At 34.0% G+C, this 19,063-nt stretch overlaps 1 protein-coding gene across 3 annotated transcripts; it reads right to left on the bottom strand.

Annotated features, from left to right (window-relative positions):
- Window positions 1-5,803: 5,803 nt before the first annotated feature.
- On the bottom strand, window positions 5,804-8,901 carry LOC111405853 (probable E3 ubiquitin-protein ligase RHC1A). 3 transcript variants are annotated; one of them, XM_023034922.1, is made up of 2 exons: window positions 8,750-8,901; window positions 5,804-7,100 (listed from the first exon to the last, which is right to left on the bottom strand). In XM_023034922.1, exon 2 carries the CDS (start codon window positions 7,066-7,068, stop codon window positions 6,190-6,192), a length of 879 nt encoding a protein of 292 aa, XP_022890690.1. In that variant the 5' UTR covers window positions 7,069-7,100; window positions 8,750-8,901; the 3' UTR covers window positions 5,804-6,189. The 3 variants fall into 3 exon arrangements, with proteins under 3 accessions (XP_022890690.1, XP_022890691.1, XP_022890692.1); XM_023034923.1 differs by having other exon boundaries at window positions 5,804-7,127; window positions 8,750-8,894; XM_023034924.1 differs by having other exon boundaries at window positions 5,804-7,097; window positions 8,750-8,894.
- Between the last annotated feature and the right edge of the window lie 10,162 nt (window positions 8,902-19,063).

Here is a 19,063-nt window from a genome sequence, read left to right as displayed (position 1 = left end):
CTAGGCGCTGTTACTGTGCAAGGAAAATATAGGCGGATTGAACTGCAATAAAATCCCTATTTGCTTATTTGCCAGAGCAAGTACTTGGAAAGTGCGCTAAATTTTTAGTAAACTCTAACTCAACCAACGGATATTCATTTGCGTGTTGAATTCCAAAACTCACGGCATATTCTCAATTCTTCTTTTATCAATCTTAGGAACGGGTGATAGCCAGTGACTAGGAGTGAAAGCGGCTCGCTTTAAACGGTTTGTATCATATTTTCAATTCAAACCATTTCATATGGTTCGAAATTTTTTCAAATTAAATCAAACCATTTTATTTTTCGAACCAAACCAAACCAAATCATAATTTGTGATTTGGTTCGGTTTTAATCCACAATTTACTTATCGACATTATGGTAAAATATTTAAAACAAGTTAACATATAAGTTTAAACGAGAGCAAATATTGTTAAATGTTAAGTTACATTCATATTTATAATGAAATCGATGAATAAATTATTTTCAGATTTGATTGTCGAAAGATGTTAATAGAACAAATACATCTTTCTTCATTTTTATTACATTTTCTTGTTTGACTTTCATATTGTCACATAGCTGTTGGTAAAAGTAAAGTTACGTTCTACTATTATAGTTTGGTTTAAACTCATTTTGTCTTACTAATGAGATGTTAAATAAGGATTGAGCACGATATGTTTAGATGTATAAAGATTGATAGAGTTTATATTTATTGGGGATTAACGAATTTCATTATCTTACTTTATGAAAGTAGAAGGTAATAATAATAGTTAGGGAACTTTAACATTTTCACACAATCAATACGTTCTATCCGTCGTTCTTTCCAAACCACAAACAAATTCATTAATCATCTAAGCACACAAATATTCATTTTCTATCCAAATCACAACTTACAAGTATATAATAAGTTTAAAAACAACAAATAAAAAAAGAACAATGGAAAATTGCTTGAATAAGAATTTGAGACTCATTGATAGAGGAGCGAAAGTGGCAATTTAGACAAAAATTAGCAGACTAACAGGCAAAAAGCAACAAGCGATTCGTTTAACAGTGATAGACAAGCGTCAAATGTTTGAAAAATGAGAGTTTATGTTATGGTTTCTGAAACTCTGGTGTGATTTGCCACTGTAGTTTTGTTGGATTATGATTTTGATTGTCGATTTTTTTTTTTAATTTCATATGATTTGAGAATAATTTTAGTTTAATTTAGATATCGGGTAAGAACATGTGTTGTAAACTTGTTAAACCATAGCCAATAATAATGAACATAATTTACTTTTTATGATTATTTAATAAGCTTGTTGTTATTTGTATTGCTAAATTAGTATTTAATCTAAAAAGTGAAAAATGTAAAATTTATAAGTTAATAAAATTAATATTTTAATTAAAAAATTTAGATAGGGTTCAATTTGATTTTGTGCAATTTTTGAAAATCGAAACATAAACCAAACTATTTTGAAATGATTTTGTTCGATTTGAGGGAGAAAAAATTGCAGGTCCACGTGGACCCGAAGCAATAGTTTCGGTTTAGTTTGCGATTTCACAGGTTTTTTGTGCAACCCTATAAATGACAGATCTAGAAATGTTGATGAGTTAGAGTGGTCATTGACTGGGATCACCTTAGTAGAGCGATCAATTATTAATATTTAATTAAATAATATTAAAAATCTTCAATCAATATATAAATACACTAAAATATAGAAATTGTATAGATATAAAATTATAATTCAATACAACCTAAAATAATAAGAAAAAAATGTACATGATACGAAATGTAGGATTAGAATAAATTCAAAAAATTATAACAATCAATATATTAGTCCAAGATATTACAACTGATGAATTAATTAACATCCCTACTCAACCATAACATTTAACAAGCATCACTTCAAACTGGACGTTACTTTCACAAGAAAAGTGACACAATATGTATTATTATTCAACTTCAATGATTAAATAGGCTAAAGGAATTCTTTGAGCACCAACGTGAAATTTCACACAAACAACTCCCGAAGAAGAAAAAATGAATAAAGGGTAATTAGCACAAAACGTTCCTATCTTTCTAGATTTTTGTGCAAAACGTCTCTACTTTTCATTTTTTGACAGATTTCACCCTCACATTTACCTTTTTTTTATGCAAAACGTCCTTCTATCAACATTCCATTAAAATGCTTCGTTAAATCAAAAGATAATTAGCACAAAAGGTCCATACTTTTCAATGTTATTGTGCAAAACGTCCCAACCTTTCATTTTTTAGCATAATTAGCACAAAAAGTTCATACATTTCCCAACCTTTCATTTTTTAGCATAATTAGCACAAAAAGTTCATACATTTCAATGTTATTGTGCAAAATGTCCTTAACTTTCATTTCATCCCTACCTTTCACCTTTCATTGCAAAATGTCATTTTCATCATTTTTCAATAAAATGACAATTTCACCCTCTTATTCAAATAAAACAAAAGGAAAAATGAATTACCAACTGCAACCATAATCCTTAAATTTTTAAAAAAATTACAAAAAAATTATAAATTCTCAACCACCACCATTTTCACAACCTATCAAGCTGCCACCTATAGAACCACATAGCACTACCTTTCGGCCACCATGCCCACCGGACTCCACCGCCATCCTCGATACGATACGACCACACTTGCAAGGAGATTTTCAAAGGGTGGAACTGCCTGGGCAGTAACAAGTCGAACGCCCTTGATATTGTCAAATGGCGTTGGAAACCTGATGGCTGTGATCTCCCGTAGTTCGATCCTCTTAAATTTCTTAAAGACTTCAGAGGCACCATTATTGGTAAATACTTGTAAACTGAATCGCTGTAAATTTGTTGCCCTGTATATTTTGCAGCTTATAAATGCAGATTCTATTACTTGTAAATTAGGAAAAATATATAATAGTAATGTTGTATGGCTCGATTGATGCCAATTTCGAAATTTAGTGTTGTGGGATGCATGAATTGAATGAGAAGATTTTGGCAAAATGGACGTCGTCATTGTCGAATGTTCTGGAATTACAATAAAATGATTCGAGGCAGTTTTGATTGATGTGAGGCCATGTATAGATTTGTCTATGGTGGTGCGTGACCGTGGGTGGCCCCAAAAGTGGGAATGTTATGAAGGGTTTATGCAACAATTTGGTATTTTAGGTTGTAAATGCGGTTGTTTCGGACAGATTGGTGACCAATACTATGGAGGAGGATACTGAGGAGAGTGAGGCGAGACTGGTGGTGGAGTCCGATGGGTGTTGTGGTCGAAAGGTGGTGCTATATGGATCTATAGGTGACGGCTTAGTGGGGTTGTGAAAGTGATGGTAGTGGAGAATTTAGACTTATTTGTAATGTTTTAAAAGATTTAGGACTATGATAGTTATTTATTTTTCTTTTTTTTCTTTTTGTTTTATTTGAATATGAGAGTAAAATCGTCATTTTATTAAAAAAATGGATGAAAATGACCTTTTGCGCAATGAAATGTGAAATCTAGGGGTGAAAAGCTCAAAAAATAAAAGGTAAGGACGTTTTGCATAATACTATTGAAAGGTAGGGACAATTTTTGCTAATTATGCCAAAAAATAAAAGGTAAGGAAAATTAAACAAAATAGAACCTAGGGAATTTACATGACGTCGATTAACTCATTCACTAGACAAGTGTTGAGGTGGTCATTTAGGATTGGAATTTGGAATAAACTCCTTGTACAGACCCATTTGCACAGGGTCTGTACAAGGCCTCTCACATGGAGGTGGACCCCACATGTGGACCGCATACACCATGTGAGAGCATCTGTACAGACTCTGTGCAAATGTGTCTGTACGAATAGCATTTCTCTTGGAATTTAGGGCTTATGTGTGTATCAAACCCGATTCAACTCAATCAAAGGCGAGTCATCTTCGAACAATTTATTAATTTATCAATGTTTAATTCTATTTACAGAGGTTTTTTTCATGGGATTAGTAGAATTATTTCACAAAAACCATAAATCCCATTTTGTTCAACTCAACCCATTTGCATCAGCAGCAACAAACAAATCAAAACCAGATAAAAAAAAATGAAAATATAGAAAATTTTAACTTTAATCACCTCATCAACACGTGGGTTTTCGCTAGAAAATGTTCCTCCAGCATTCCAAGGACGTGGATTTTGGTTTTGGAATTGCCGTATTCTTTTGATTTTGGAAGTCGATTGGGGGCAACAACATGCAAGACAAGTATATTATACATACAAACTGGACTAGACCAATCCTCCTCCCGCCTCAGCTACAGGCCTTTGGATTTGGGCCAAATGTTCTAAATTCTATTAAAAAAAAGCCCATTATCTGTAAAAGGAAAAAGGTCCGAACATATCATATACTTCATAGACTTCACGGTTCATGGCCAATGCCAATGCCAACCTGTAAAAACCGATCTTGTTGCCAATCAACCTCTAAATTCCGATGGATCTAGGACGAACGACATTGCCTACTCGCTAAGTATTGGATCCGCCACTGGTGATAGCCTTGACCCGAGCAGAGGTGTAACATGCCTAGGAAATCGGGATATCCACCATTTCAATAGCATCTCAGGATCCTTTCTATGGGTAACTTCTCTAGTTCACTCTTGACATTCCTCAACCCTCCAACTACGTCCTTGAAGCATTTTGAACATGTTGACAAAACCATTGCTAACAAAATAAAAACCAACGGTGATGAGAGAAAAGCAAAACAGCAGTGTGAGCACGACAAAACTTGATCACTCTAAAGAACATCATAAAATCCAAAAACCCTAAGAAACATACTCAAAAGTGCAAAACTGTATTGACCTATGACATCGATTCATCATTGAGCATTGTGTCTGGGAGTCATTTTGTCCAGATCTTAATCCCTTTTTTGACTGTTGTAAAGGCAGGGCAGCACTAGAATTTCAAGTTGTGAGTCAAATTTCACAAAATTTTATTTGTGGAAGCAAAATTGAAAACTAATAAAAAAAATTTTGAAAATCTTGAAAAATGTTATGCAAAATTTTGGATTTAAAATTTAGTGTGATAGCAGATGATCCCACTACCCCACTATAAATCCACCCATGTGTTGACGGTAGGTGGCTTCCATTTGTGCAATAATTATTGAATCCACATGAGCTTATTTCCAAAAACGCCATTTTCTAAAGAAGAGTGACTTAATTGGTAAAGTAACTAAAAAGGTCATTCCACTTATTTTAATCAATAATTGCAGCACAATGCACTAACATGCACAGTATAACGGCGTTAATTTCTCTACAAGTTAAATACAAAATGACCCCCAGACGCGCTGAATTTAACATAAAAAAGGTCGAGAGGTGGTGTGAACACAGCAAAACTCGATCACCACATCATAGACCCAAAAGATGAATACTTATGGCACATCCCTCTATCGGTATAAAAACAAAGCAACATGGTAAGTAAGCTTCGAAATTTCTCAATCAAACCACCTGCGCTGATGAGAACAGGGAACAGTGTAGAAAATGATGGGCACCTAACAAAATCTCGCCCTTTAGCGCACAAAGCTGGCACCCAACCACTTTGGTAGCCCGTATCTGCACATTCACAACACTCCTACCTGTCTTCATACCAAATCCACATTTCCCCATCGTCATCCTAACCAACTCACAGCGTATATTGATGGGTGTAAAACTGAATCGATATGAAAGCTATGAATTTTCAGTTAACCATGCAAGACATTTCAGAGAGTTTTACTAACGATACTAGATAGAGTAAACAACGTTCAAATAAATTATAAGATAACTGACAATCTCGAAAATTTAGCTACAAGTTCAATAACCACAGGCGACTTTTACCCAATCTTCGATATATATCAACATACCAAGGCAACAATGAGCAGCTAAAACCAAAGGCATTTTTACATGATGGAAAATTTAAGTATTCGGCCACCCTTGTTCAACTTACTAAATCTTTAAGACAATTTTATGAAACATATCTACACCGCCAAAATATTTGCTAAATCACAAGAAGATTACAGAGGCACGCTATAAGAAACAGACAAGAAAAAGCGAAACAAAGAGAAAAAGTTTGCTGCAAACTCAACCTTAATAATCAAAATGCCATCCAGGATAGTGTACCCTCACGATTATATTTGTTAAATGCTGTTGAACTAATTCCTCCTGTTTCAGCATAATGGCGAGTGCTTTGATTTGACAATCAGAATGGCCACAAGAACGAGAATGGATTCCTTCTCCCCTGATGCTGCACGTTGACCCTTCCATTGCTGTGGGCACCACCGCTGCCACTTGCGTTCCCAGTTCTCGAATTCCAGTTGGGACGAGAACTTCCAGAACCCTGTGAAGGCAGCTCAAGACGGCAAACAGGACAGGAATTGTGTTGAACCAACCAAGGAGTAATGCAATCAGAATGGTAAATATGATCGCATGGCATCTGCCTAGCTTCAGTACCCAACTCAAATTTATCTTTACAAACTGGGCAGTGAGAATCAGTACTAAGATGCCTCTGAGTAATTTTAATAGTGGGCATAGCATCAATTGCAGAACGAGGTGCCGGAGGTGCCCCCTGCCTATCATTCATGGTAAGCTGCTCAATCAATTCCTGCAGTCCAGGCCCCATAAAAACATCACCAAAATTAGCTCGACGCTGCCCCATTCCAGGGGTTCCATTGAGAAAGAACTCAAATGCATTATTATCAGACATGCTGGCTGGTGATTGCCCGTGAAATATCAACAATGGACCAGAAGGTCCAGAACCCAAGGCCATGCCGTTTTCAGAAGTAGCACCTGATCGTGTCCTAATGTCGAAGTTTGGGTTTCTCCCAGCCATTCTCTGCCTCATAAGTGCCGCGAATGCATCCATGATCCCAAATCTTGGATCATGGAAAGGTTCCATCATTCCAAAATCAGACATATCTCTGGAATGAGATCCAAAAAAATCCTGCCGTTGAGCACCAACCAACTCGTCAAGCTCTTGTACAAAGCCTCCATCGCAATATGGACAAGTCAAATTATGACCTCGAAGCCGAACTGGCTGGCTGCATTGGTAACAGAAATGGGTATTTCTGCCACTTGACATCCTTTCTGGTACAGCTACTGATAATATGACTGCTGTATCATTTGCACAGAAAAATTAAGCTGTAGTTGAATTACAGATATCATAAGAAACCCTGACGGATGGGTGATAACTTTATATGTATGGGACCGAATAAGGATAAAAGATCATGCACTTCTTAACGGAAGAAAAATCCTTTCGATGCAAAAATACAGAATACAAAAGTTCATAATATGATAAACAGTGTGATAGTCACAAGAGATTAAGCCCCCGTTTGGCCCCCATTCTTTCCAAATTTTAATGTTTGAAATAGTGTTTTTTTTTTTTTTAAATGTGTGGTTGAAAAAGAATAAAAAGTTTTCGATTTGCGTGTAGTATTATTTTATGAAAAATTGTGTGGTTGAAAATAAGAATGAGAAAAAGAATGAGAAAGAGAATGGGGGCCAAACGGGAGCTAATTATTGTCAATATCATAAAAGTTCTCTATGCCCTATGAAAAATGTTCAAATAAACCAAAGGAACGTAATACAGGCGGGAATCTAGAATAAGATACTTGACTGTTACTCATGAGAAAAAAATTTTAGATATAGTCTGGAAAAACATAAAAACGATATAATATCACAACAAAGAAGGTGTAAAACATACGCTAAATATAATTATCTACAAAGGAAAAATACCCCCCAAAACTTAATTTGAACAAAGAAAGGAGGGGGGGGGGGGGGGGGGCATCATTTTCTTTTGTTTTAGTCTAGGGCAAAAGATAAACTGTCATAACATGCACATCTTGTGTAGTAATTTCAAATATCATTATCTCACTCTCTTTCCAATCACCAAGTTTTCCTTTTCTTTAGGTGAATTGAACTGAGTTTTTTCTACTACACACATTTATTCATCTTTCTTACATTCCCTTAATTTTACCTTTATTTGCTACAATTCTAGAGTCTAATAAGGAAAAGGAAGTAACATGGTAAAGAGAATGTTAATTTATATAAACATATACCATGATATTCAGATTTTTTATACTCAGCCAAAAAAACAGAAGAATAATTGCCTAAATATATTTGTGAAAAAGGCAAAAAATTGTGTGTGTGGCAGAAATTAAAAGAAACTACATATACAAACGCATGATCGATAATAATTGCAAAATTCATTGCATGACCATCAGAATAATCAAATAAAAAATATTCACCAAAATTACACGGGCAAAATTCTCAGATTAAGGTGAGAAAAACCAAGAAAGCAAATTAACAATAATTGAAACCAAAAATAACATGGGCATTTCATTTTCACCGTTTTATGCTTCCCTAATCAATAAAACTCCCACTTAATAGATTCAAGAAAATAACATACGGATGCTAATGATCGTGTAAAATAAGCTATCAAATCAAAAAAATCAAATCAGCATTATTCACCAAAGCTACACTTCAAAAAAATCCGACTAAGAACTATCAAGTCAATCAAAGTCAAATTGACAATAATTCTCTCAAATTTTCCACAATTCCAACAAAAATCAAGAATTTTAACCAAAACAACAAGGGTTTTCCATTTCATGCTTCCCTAAATCACTCGCATCACTACAATCCCACAGTTAAGAATCAAGAAGACATAAATACGCGTGTAAATTAGAAATCAATTGGAAAAAAAAAACTAACTATACAAAAATTAGAAGAAACTTAATAATCCAAAAGATCTGAGTGTAAGATACCAGCTGATCTTGTTCAGGTGCGCAGTGGACTGATGTTAGGAAGAAAAGGGGGGATTGTAAATGTGCGGTTCTAGAAATTACGGTGACTTTTGGTTTCATATGAAAACAAACATGCCTGATTGGTGCGGACGACGTGTTTTTCGTGTTTTCCGAGTTTTTGACTATTTTCACTTTTTATTTAGCAATTTATTTCCGACTTTTAGACCATTTTCATTTTTCATTTAGCAATTTATTTCAAAATTCTTTGTTTTACATATATATATATTTTTAGTCACATACGCAATAGAATATTTTACACGTAAATTTAAAAAAAAAATCTTACTTTTTACTCACGCATTTTTTTAAAAAATTATTTTTTAAAACATTATTTTTTGAGAAATAATGACTATCAAACAATTCTTAGAAAAAAGCTAAAAAAAAATTAATCACCAATATTTATTTTTGAATACTACTTGTTCACTAAAAAATAAAATATCACTAATTATTCACTTACTTTTACATAATATTACTCTCTCATCATCTATCTGAATTTCGTTCGTTCATGTGGTAAAAAAATTCTATGTGAAGAATGAAAATCCTACATAGCAATTAACTGTATTAAAATTTGAAAGCTAATTAAATGAGTAATAACCAACTTTACCAATAATGATAACTACGTGTTGACTCAGAATTAAATAACATTTATTTTTTATTATTGTTTTCTTACTAAAAATGTTGCTCATTTATATTTACACAAAGTTATCCATTCAATATTCATTATTCATCATCCATCTCAATTTTACTTTTATTCCATTCCATTTATTTATATGATTTTCACAAATTAAGTTGCTCACTCTATTTTCCTCATTTTCTTCTTTTACAAAATTTTATTTTTGATTTTATTATCCGATCTGTTTATACTAATTTTGTAATTTTGGACATTGTCATAATATGGGATCATAGACAATCACCTTGGTTGTCTTATGCTTGAGATGACTTCGCTCTTCGATTTTTCATCATGTCAAGCAGGAAATAAAAATATACTTAATCACGAGGACAGGAAAATAAATTAAAAAAACATGTAAAAGAAAACATTAAGGTTGAGTGTGAATTTGTAAAAATAAAATCAAACAAATTTCCAATAAGAAACATTTAAGGAAAATGAAGAAATGAAAAACAATGTGAGAAAAATAAAGTATAATAAAAAGTAAAAAAAAATCAATAATAATAATAATAATCATATAAATGAACTGGACGGTACAAAAAATAAAAATAATTATTAGTTCATGCAATTCATAGAAAGAAAAAATTGAAGAAAATATAGGGAGCAAAAGTAATTTGTGAAGTAGAACGAAAATCACAAAAAAAAATTTCTTTTTCTAAATTTTCTGAATAAAAATAATTTTATTCATGGAAGAAATAAGAGAATATACTACATCAGGCACTATATATACTTTCCACACCTTCTCTGCTACTCTAATTTCCGCATGGACGTTCGGTATATATAATTTTTTGTACATCAAAGTGTCACACACTCACATGGGCTGGGGCCCGTTCGAATATTTTATTCAAGTGTGCCTCATGCGAGTACATGAATACTTTAAGGTGCAAAAAATTATATACAAGTAGTGCTATCATTTCCGCATAGTTGCCATGGCTATTACCTTCTCGCACTTGCACACTTAATCCGGTCTTGATGCCCTCGATAATATGTTCGGTGAAGTGAATATAAAATTGTCCATTGTACAGTTTAATCCGATCTAATCAAACGCATCAAGCATTCAGTCAAGGATGTGACTTTCTTCTTTTCACACTTGGGTAGTCTATATAGAGGTTCTAACTAGCTGTGGTGGATAAATCTGATTCCTTTCAACTGCTGAAGTTTATGGAATGGGGAGAGCATTTAGCCACATACAAGTTCGCTCGCATGCATACGCACAATACATTTTAGTTTCTTAGAGGCTCATCTGGTAAACAAACCACTAAAATCCTATTTTTAGAAGAGCCACGACGAACGCTTTGCTTATCAGACTGAACTAGTTCTTCGAAGCTGATATCTTGGTTCAGAAGAGTTGGAAGGCAGCATTTTCATGAATTCCTTTTAAGAACAGAAACAACATTAGTACAATTGCCTACCATCACAAGAAAGACAACAATGTAATCGCTATGAAAAAAATGGTTTTGTTCTCCATGAAAACAGTGAAAAACAGTTTTGACAAAATGTATAATAATGATCATAAAGAATTCTCTAATGAACTACCTTCACAAAGCCAGCTTTAACAATTTATATTATCGTTGTTTTTCGCCAATTGGATTCGAATGATTTCCTTAACTAAATATGAATTTACCAACCTTACCAAATTGGACAGACTAACGGCAAGAAAATGAGTAATAAAACAACAAAGAAACGCCAACGAAAAAATGACAAAGTCTCACCAAGTAAAATGGATGCAAATTCAAAATAAGATTTGAAATCGTTGCCCACGAGTCGATTTTGCCTCGCAATGGTGCCTATGAACGTCAACAATCAACTCCCAATATATACAGACTATCTTCTTGTTTTTGTAGCATTTCAAAACACAAGAACAATGAACCAGAAGATGGCTTTTTAACTCCTTTCAAAGTTAAACGAAAAACTAGACTTTGATATAGATTTTCAGCTAAGAAAATATGATGTTTATGTAATGCTATAATTGCATATGATTGGGATGTTTTAATGGACGTCCCAAGGATCTTATTTATAGAAGAAGAGGGGATGTGAGTGAAGAGATACCCCCCAAAATTCACTAGACTTTATGAAGGGATGCAACCCATTCTGTCCCTAGCCTACCACTGGCGGGTCGCTCGAGCGCCAGTGGCGTTATTATATGCAAAGACCTATCACTCGAGTGAGTCTTATCGCTCGCTCACCATTCAAGCACTAGGCGAGCGGTGGAATTGGGCAAAATCTTGACTAGTTTTCCATCTTTTCTTTTCGATTTTTAATCGTAATTTCTGTTGGAATTGGTTCAAAAATTAACCAAAAATTGGTTAAGTTTAAAACTGGGAAAATGAAAAGGTGTGACTTTGTGTCAACTTCGGTCGAATGTTCGGACTTGATCCGATGGTCAAGTTACAAAAGTAAACAGACCAACTTATTTTACTTGTCGAGTAGATCATCATGGTATATTTGGAATCTCGAAAGCAATTCCGGATGAATGAGAAATTGCAGTCCAAAGTTGGAAGAATGAAGTGTTGCATCTTTTCGAAAGGATGCAAGTTTGAAATGAAATGTTGCAACTTTTCATGAAAAATGCTGGATTTTGGATGTGTCCCTTCACCCACAACCTTTCATCTTCTATATATAGAACCCCTTGGATGTGTATTTGTCATTCCAATTCATTCCATAATTTCATATTATTCATTTCATGTTAAGTTATATAAAACACTTTGTAGAAGTGATTATCTTTTGCATCAAAATCATTGTTATGGTAGAGAGGGAATTCCGTTCGAGTTCGTTGGTCGAAACCATTTGGAGTGCTCCTATGACTTGACGTGATCGTTGTATCTTGGGAGATGATTGTCGAAAAATCGTTAGCACCGATGCGGGACAAATTCATCTTAAAGAAAGAGTTATACTCGCCTCGGCCAATAACATCACTTGCATTTAATTTTTTCTTATTTCTGATTACATTTCTTCATACTTGATTTCAGAAAATTATTAATTTTATTTATATGGTTTATGCAAGGTTCGATATGAAGAATCACATGTTTTGATTCAAGAATGAAAATTGTTAGATTCAAAAATCATTGGTTGGTTTTTCCAACTATATTTCGGTAAGTCGAAACCTTGTTTCGATTTCATGAACGTGTAAGTTACGTTTTGTGAATATAATATACACATTTGAATCGGTGTATTCCCCAACAATCTTAAGATGAAATTTTTGTATTCATTGTGCATAAGAATCTGTGAATTATTATGTGGCTGCAGTTATTCCATAAAATTAGTCAAAATCATGAAAGTTGGTTTTAATTTTGAACAAGTCTAAGATGTCGTTTCATTAAATAATGACTTTCATGGGCACCAGGATCATGCATGTTGAATTGTCTCAAAGTTGTGTGCCTCTAACTTAATAAGATTCAATATCTGCCTTTACTTTAATCTGAATTTGACATATATTAAATAGAAAAAATCATATTGCATAGAAATTGATGTTCTAATCTATGTTGTGTGAATAATTTATTAAGGCAGAAATGGGATATGAATTTTATAGTTCCAATCCTACGGGTGGATATATTCTATTTAAATCGAATCAATGTTTCACTATTACGTGCTATGTCATAATGAAATGCACCATAGCCCATTGGTTATTTGCTATATGTGCGAAATTAGAACAGTATAATTGAAGTGTATAGAAACATACCGAAGATGCATGGTTTTTCATAGAATGTAAAGTGAAAATTCAACTTGGGTAGGGATTCTCACCTGAATCTATTTGGTTTTATAAATTCATCACTGAAGTGAGAGGGTATGAAATAAAGTTTTGTTGAAGGGTACCATCACTTCTCTTTGTATTTTATAAAGGAACTAAAGACAATAAGGGTAAGTATAGCCTGACTTTAGCAAATTTTGTGGGAAAAATATTTTCTTCCAAATGGAGAAGGCAATGGAAAGTGCCCACTTACGGTGGTTCCAATGACTGTGGCTTGTAATGGTAAACGGCTACTTCTTTGGGGAGTCAAGAAAGAAATTGACTTTCTAATGCTATTGTACATACTATAGAAAAATCCATTAAATATGAAAGATTGCATATTAATTGGGTCTTTGAACAAAGGAACACTGATATGGTGATAAATTGCAACTATGTCTATTCTTGTCAATTAACTTGTGTTTATAAATTTTTATATGGAAAATCATGACTTTTGATATAATTATTTTCCAATGGGTATGTCTCTTTATAGAGATTATTCCAAGAGGTGTGTCTTTTTTATAGAATTGTGTCTTTTGAGAACACAACTTTTCAACCTACGGTTGATTCAATTGTTCAAATTTGAATATGGTAAATAAGGTGAATATGTACCTTATTATTTGACATGAAATGAAACTATCATGTGAAATGTCACAAATGTAATAAGTTACATATATTTGGAGAAGTTGCAATTCTTGTTAATCAAGATGCTTAGCCATTTTCACTTTTGAAATTGACTTCAATCATGAAACCAATTAAATTGGTATATGTTTTGAAAGCATTGTTGGTCCATGTAATGGCCTTGATTTAATTTGGATGATCAAAATTAATTAAATTGAAGTACGTTATATGCAAGTTGACGACCACTACTTTGAAAGAATATAGACTTTCACAAAGCACTCAATACGGATATTATGAATTGAACTATGAAAGAGTTGATGAACTCTAAGTTAAATTATAACCCAAGAATGTGAGGGGAGGTTAAACTTAATGCTTGTGAACTTGAAAGTTCAAAATTTATGGAAGCAACATTACTAGATTGCATATGTATTCCTAATTGAGGAATTGTAGGGGTAACTCAGTTTAACAGTTACATTTGCTTTTATCTTATAATCATAGAAAGATATCTATGAAGGTGAAAAGATACAAAACCCTTCTAATAATTATAAGAATGATATACACTAAGTCTAAAGTAGATTAAATGGGTAGAAGCCAATTGTGGCGATTGTTTGGACATGCAAGAACAATTGGAATATATGAAAAATATTCATATAGTTCAAATGCATGGTAATGTTTCAATGATAATATTGAATACCCATGATTTTGAAATCCACTTGTAAACATGGTTGACTAATGTAATAATTAGATAAAAATCATCTAATAGTGTTGTTTGGAAATTGATAAAGCTTTATATAAAGCTAATGAGGCATGTAGCTTCATGAGAGGATTTCTTGGTGGCAATAATTCGTATCTATCAAATGAATCGATCATTGGCTAGCAATATTTGATAAGATACTAAGTCATATGTAATGGTAGGTCTAGATGTACAAGTCATAAACATAATACCATTAAGCAGATAATCTCAGTAATGTAAACTCGTGGTACCTTTAAAGAGATTTACTAAGAGAGATCAAGAATACTGCATATTGAAGGGAATGAAGTAAAGCCTACTACGTTAGAGTCCTTGTAATGGTAACCCCATCTTGTCGACTAGAGATCCTAAGATCTTGGTTCAAAGGGACAACTAAGTTATGAAGATTCCATAAAACACTAAGGAAAATAGTTTCCTAACTCATTCCTATGATATAAAAGTGTTTTCTGCAGAGTTGTAAGAGGTTAAGGTAATCTTTTAATGATTCCTATATTTTGATTAAGTCAAGTGGAGTAGGGTAAAATACTCTTAATAGGAGGTCACCTATGTAAGTGTGAAGTGGGGCCGCTTCAATGAGAATTATTCAAGGCTTGAATTCTCTGAACACTTGCAGAACCAAGAAGGATTCAGAACCAAAATGAACGAAGTCATGAGAATCATGAATGGTTTAGGAAAGACATATGTGTAAGTATCGTTGTTTTGGTTTACACTAAACGCTGAATGGTTCAAGACATCACGTTCACCAATTAGCCGAGTAAGTCCGATGGTAATTCACTACGAGAGGATCAAGGCCAGAAGCTACTATTCCCGATGCAGTGGCTTTCTGCTCTCTCTCTCTCTCTCTCTCTCTACTTGCATTACATCATAGCATTACATTTGCATACTCGAATTTCCATTCATGAGGGAATTGTTGGAATTGGTTCAAAAATTAACCAAAAATTGGTTAAGTTTAAAACTGGGAAAATGAAAATGTGTGACTTCGTGTCAATTTCGGTCGAATGTTCGGACTTGATGCGATGGTCAAATTACAAAAGTAAATAGACCAACTTATTCTACTTGTCGAGTAGATCGTCGTGGTATATTTGGAATCTCGAAACCAATTCCGGATGAATGAGAAATTGCAGTCCAAAGTTGGAAGAATGAAGTGTTGCAACTTTTCGAAAGGATGCAAGTTTGATATAAAGTGTTGCAATTTTTCATGAAAAAAGCTGGATTTGGGGTGTGTCCCTTCACCGACAACCCTTAATCTTCTATATATAGGACCCATTGGATGTGTATTTGTCATTCCAATTCATTCCATAATTCCATATTATTCATTTCATGTTAAGTTACATAAAACACTTTGTAGAAGTGATTATCTTTTGCGTCAAAATCATTGTTATGGTAGAGAGGGAATTCCGTTCGAGTTCATTGGTCGAAGCCATTTGGAGTGCTCCTATGGCTTGACGTGTCGTTGTATCTTGGGAGATGATTGTCGAAAAACTGTTAGCACTGATGTGGGACAAATTCATCTTAAGGAAAGAGTTATACTTGCCTCGGCCAATAGCATCATTTGTATCTAATTTTTTCTTATTTCTGATTACATTTCTTCATACTTGATTTCAGAAAATGATTAATTTTATTTATATAGTTTATGCAAGGTTCGATATGAAGAATCACATGTTTTAATTCAAGAATGGAAATTGTCAGATTCAATAATCATTTGTTAGTTTCTCAAACTACATTTCGATAAGTCGACACCTTGTTTCGATTTCATGAACGTGTAAGTTACGTTTTGTGAATATAATATGCACATTTGAATCGGTGTATTCCCCAACAATTTCTCATTCATCCGGAATTGGTTTTAAGTTTCCAAATAAACCATGACCATTTGCTCAAGTAGAATAAATTACTCTATTTATTGTCATAATTTGACTGTCAGATCAAGTCCGAATATTTGACCGAAATTGACATGAAAGTCATGTTTTTACCAAATTTATCTCTTTAAACCAAATTCCAAAAATTATTCCCCTTTTTTTGGGGGCATAGTAGCATTTGAAGGCATGGTGAATATAAAAAGTATAAGCTTCTAAAACCGTGTTTGGTATGGATAACTAAATAGTAGTAGACAGTACTAAGAAAGAAAAAGAAGCTACCATTTTGTTCATTATGATCTTTGTATGCACTAAAGGCACACACGAGATTGAATGGTCTTCATTTTAAACATCACACATTCAATGCCTGAAGGGATATAATTACCTATCTACATGCAAAAATAAAACCAGCCTCATGCGTGATCTAAAACAGAGTATCAGATGGTAAGATGGTAAGATGAACTAATGTTCTATTCTCGGTTCTTTATTCAGATAATGTAGGCGAAAGTCAGAAATTTTGGCCAGTGGAGTGCTGGAAATATGTGGCACTCGTAAGAAGGAGAGGAACTGGCTGTAGGGGATATTACACTAGTGAATAATCCCATCTGTCGCCATCAAGCTCTTAATTCCTTTTTGCCCCAGTAACAAAGTAGAAACTTCTTTTCTGAACATTTTTGCTCAACTCTTAGTAGTCAAACGCGCACAATGAAAATCTTTCTATTTTATGCTTTCCAATTAAGATGACAGAGACATGAGGAGGATAAATAAAAGGAATACAGGATGCCGACGAAGCACATGTTCTCCAGTAAAATATTCACTTTATTAATGAGACTACTTAACAGGTTCTTAAATTAAACTCTCCTAAAAACAAACTGGAATGAATTAACAAACAAACAAATTGCATCATTATTGCCAGATGATTTGATAATTGGCCGAAATTTCAAGAAAAAACTTGATTACCACTCCATTTTGCGTGACAAATGAGTTTTGGGTTGCACACCACCAGCTAGACACTGCTTAAAGGTGTAGAAATAGTACAAATAAATGCTCAGAGTAAGACTGACAAGATTTGATAGTGAAGTGATAATTGAAGTAGAAGGAGCGTTGATTGAGAACAGTATATATCATGGATCGAATAATAAGATGAGAGCTAGGGCCTTGTATTAATCCAAAGCACATACTCTCGTATGGTTTCGATGCTTGATACCTGGTTTGTTGGAACTTAGTGTAACACGTGACAAGATCACAGTTCAAAAGTAGAATTTAGAATTTCATTTAAGTTGATACTATTTAAAAAGATGTTGAAAGATTTTCAAACAAATAAATTATTGATTTAGTGATACACGAAGGATCTGTAGTGCCTAGTCACACAACAGGAATACGGCAACCCCCAAAAAATATCACGATACACAAGACCAAATGGCTCACGATAAAACCAGTTTCCATAATCTAGTCACACATTAGGTATACGAAAACCCCAAAAAAATCATGACAAACAGGAATGTGCTACACATTCCTATCAGAATTGACAAATTGGAGCATCAGTTAAATGCCTTGTTGAAGAAACAATATAAGACCTCAAGTATCTAGTAAGGTTGCCTTAAATTGGAATAGAAAAATGCTAAACGTACAGAGTAAAGCTACAGACCCTTTACAGAACTTTGGAAGGAAAATGACGTGGCCACTAAAAAAAAGGAAAAGGGCGGGAAACCATAGTGTTAAAAAAAAGGAGGGAAGACATCTCATAATTTCTTCCCAAAAACAGAGCCTTAGTTAGGTTTAGAGGAAACGAAGCTGCGTCCCCTGCCTGTGAATCTTACCGGTCGAAGGTGAATGCGCCGGTTAGCAATCTTTAGCTAGACTGTGAAGGAAAGTGAAAGAGGCCTTCGACGTGTGCAATTTTCGTTTCCTTTAACTCGTCGGGTTACTTCATCGGAAAGAGGAGAGCAGAACCTCAGGTTTTCTCCAAAGTTCCAGCTTCAGGTACTTCATTATTCTTGTGAGGCCTTCCACGTGTGCAATTTTCGTTTCCTTTAACTAATCAGGTTACTTCACCGGAAAGAGGACAGCAGAACCTCAGGTTCTCTCCAAATATCCAGTTTTAAGTACTTCATTATTCTTGTACAGTTTACTAGTAAACAATAAGTGGATAAATGAAGTTATTTATTGGAGTTGCATTTGATTTTGTGTTAGACCGTAAATACGAACTAAACAGGGGAACATTTGATTTTGTCATATAGTGAACAACTAAAGTTTTTAAGTATATTTAACATCATGAGATTTCATCCCTTTTTTCGGTACTTTACTGGAGTGTCGGTGTCAGTCCGTTTAGTTTACCGTGTATTGAAATTTCAGCTGTAGTGTTCTCATGAATGTTTAATAATCTACTGTTGGTTTCTCCATATCATAGTCAATTATCTGCATTAGAAGTAGATGCACTTGGGATGTATTCATACGTCGTAAACTTATGGCATGTTTGGCAAAGAGGATTTGAGCACAGGATGAGAGCCTTGTCCAATATAGAGATTCGATTAGTACTATGTACAACAAATGTACTCACTGTAAAGCCTTGAACTTGATACTCACTGTACCGGGTTGACACGGACCTCTCAACAAATAGACTCTTTGGATTTCATCTCTATCATTAGAATGATAATCTGAA

The sequence above is a fragment of the Olea europaea genome, chromosome 12, assembly GCF_002742605.1.
Source record: "Olea europaea var. sylvestris chromosome 12, O_europaea_v1, whole genome shotgun sequence".
Taxonomy (NCBI): Eukaryota; Viridiplantae; Streptophyta; class Magnoliopsida; order Lamiales; family Oleaceae; genus Olea; species Olea europaea.
The sequence above is the reverse complement of the archived record's forward strand: the minus strand, read 5'-3'. Positions and strand labels throughout refer to the sequence as shown.

What these genes read in the sequence shown, in the direction of transcription:
- LOC111405853 (XM_023034922.1), bottom strand. Translation starts at nt 7,068, where the DNA reads ATGTCAAGTGGCAGAAATACCCATTTCTGTTACCAATGCAGCCAGCCA.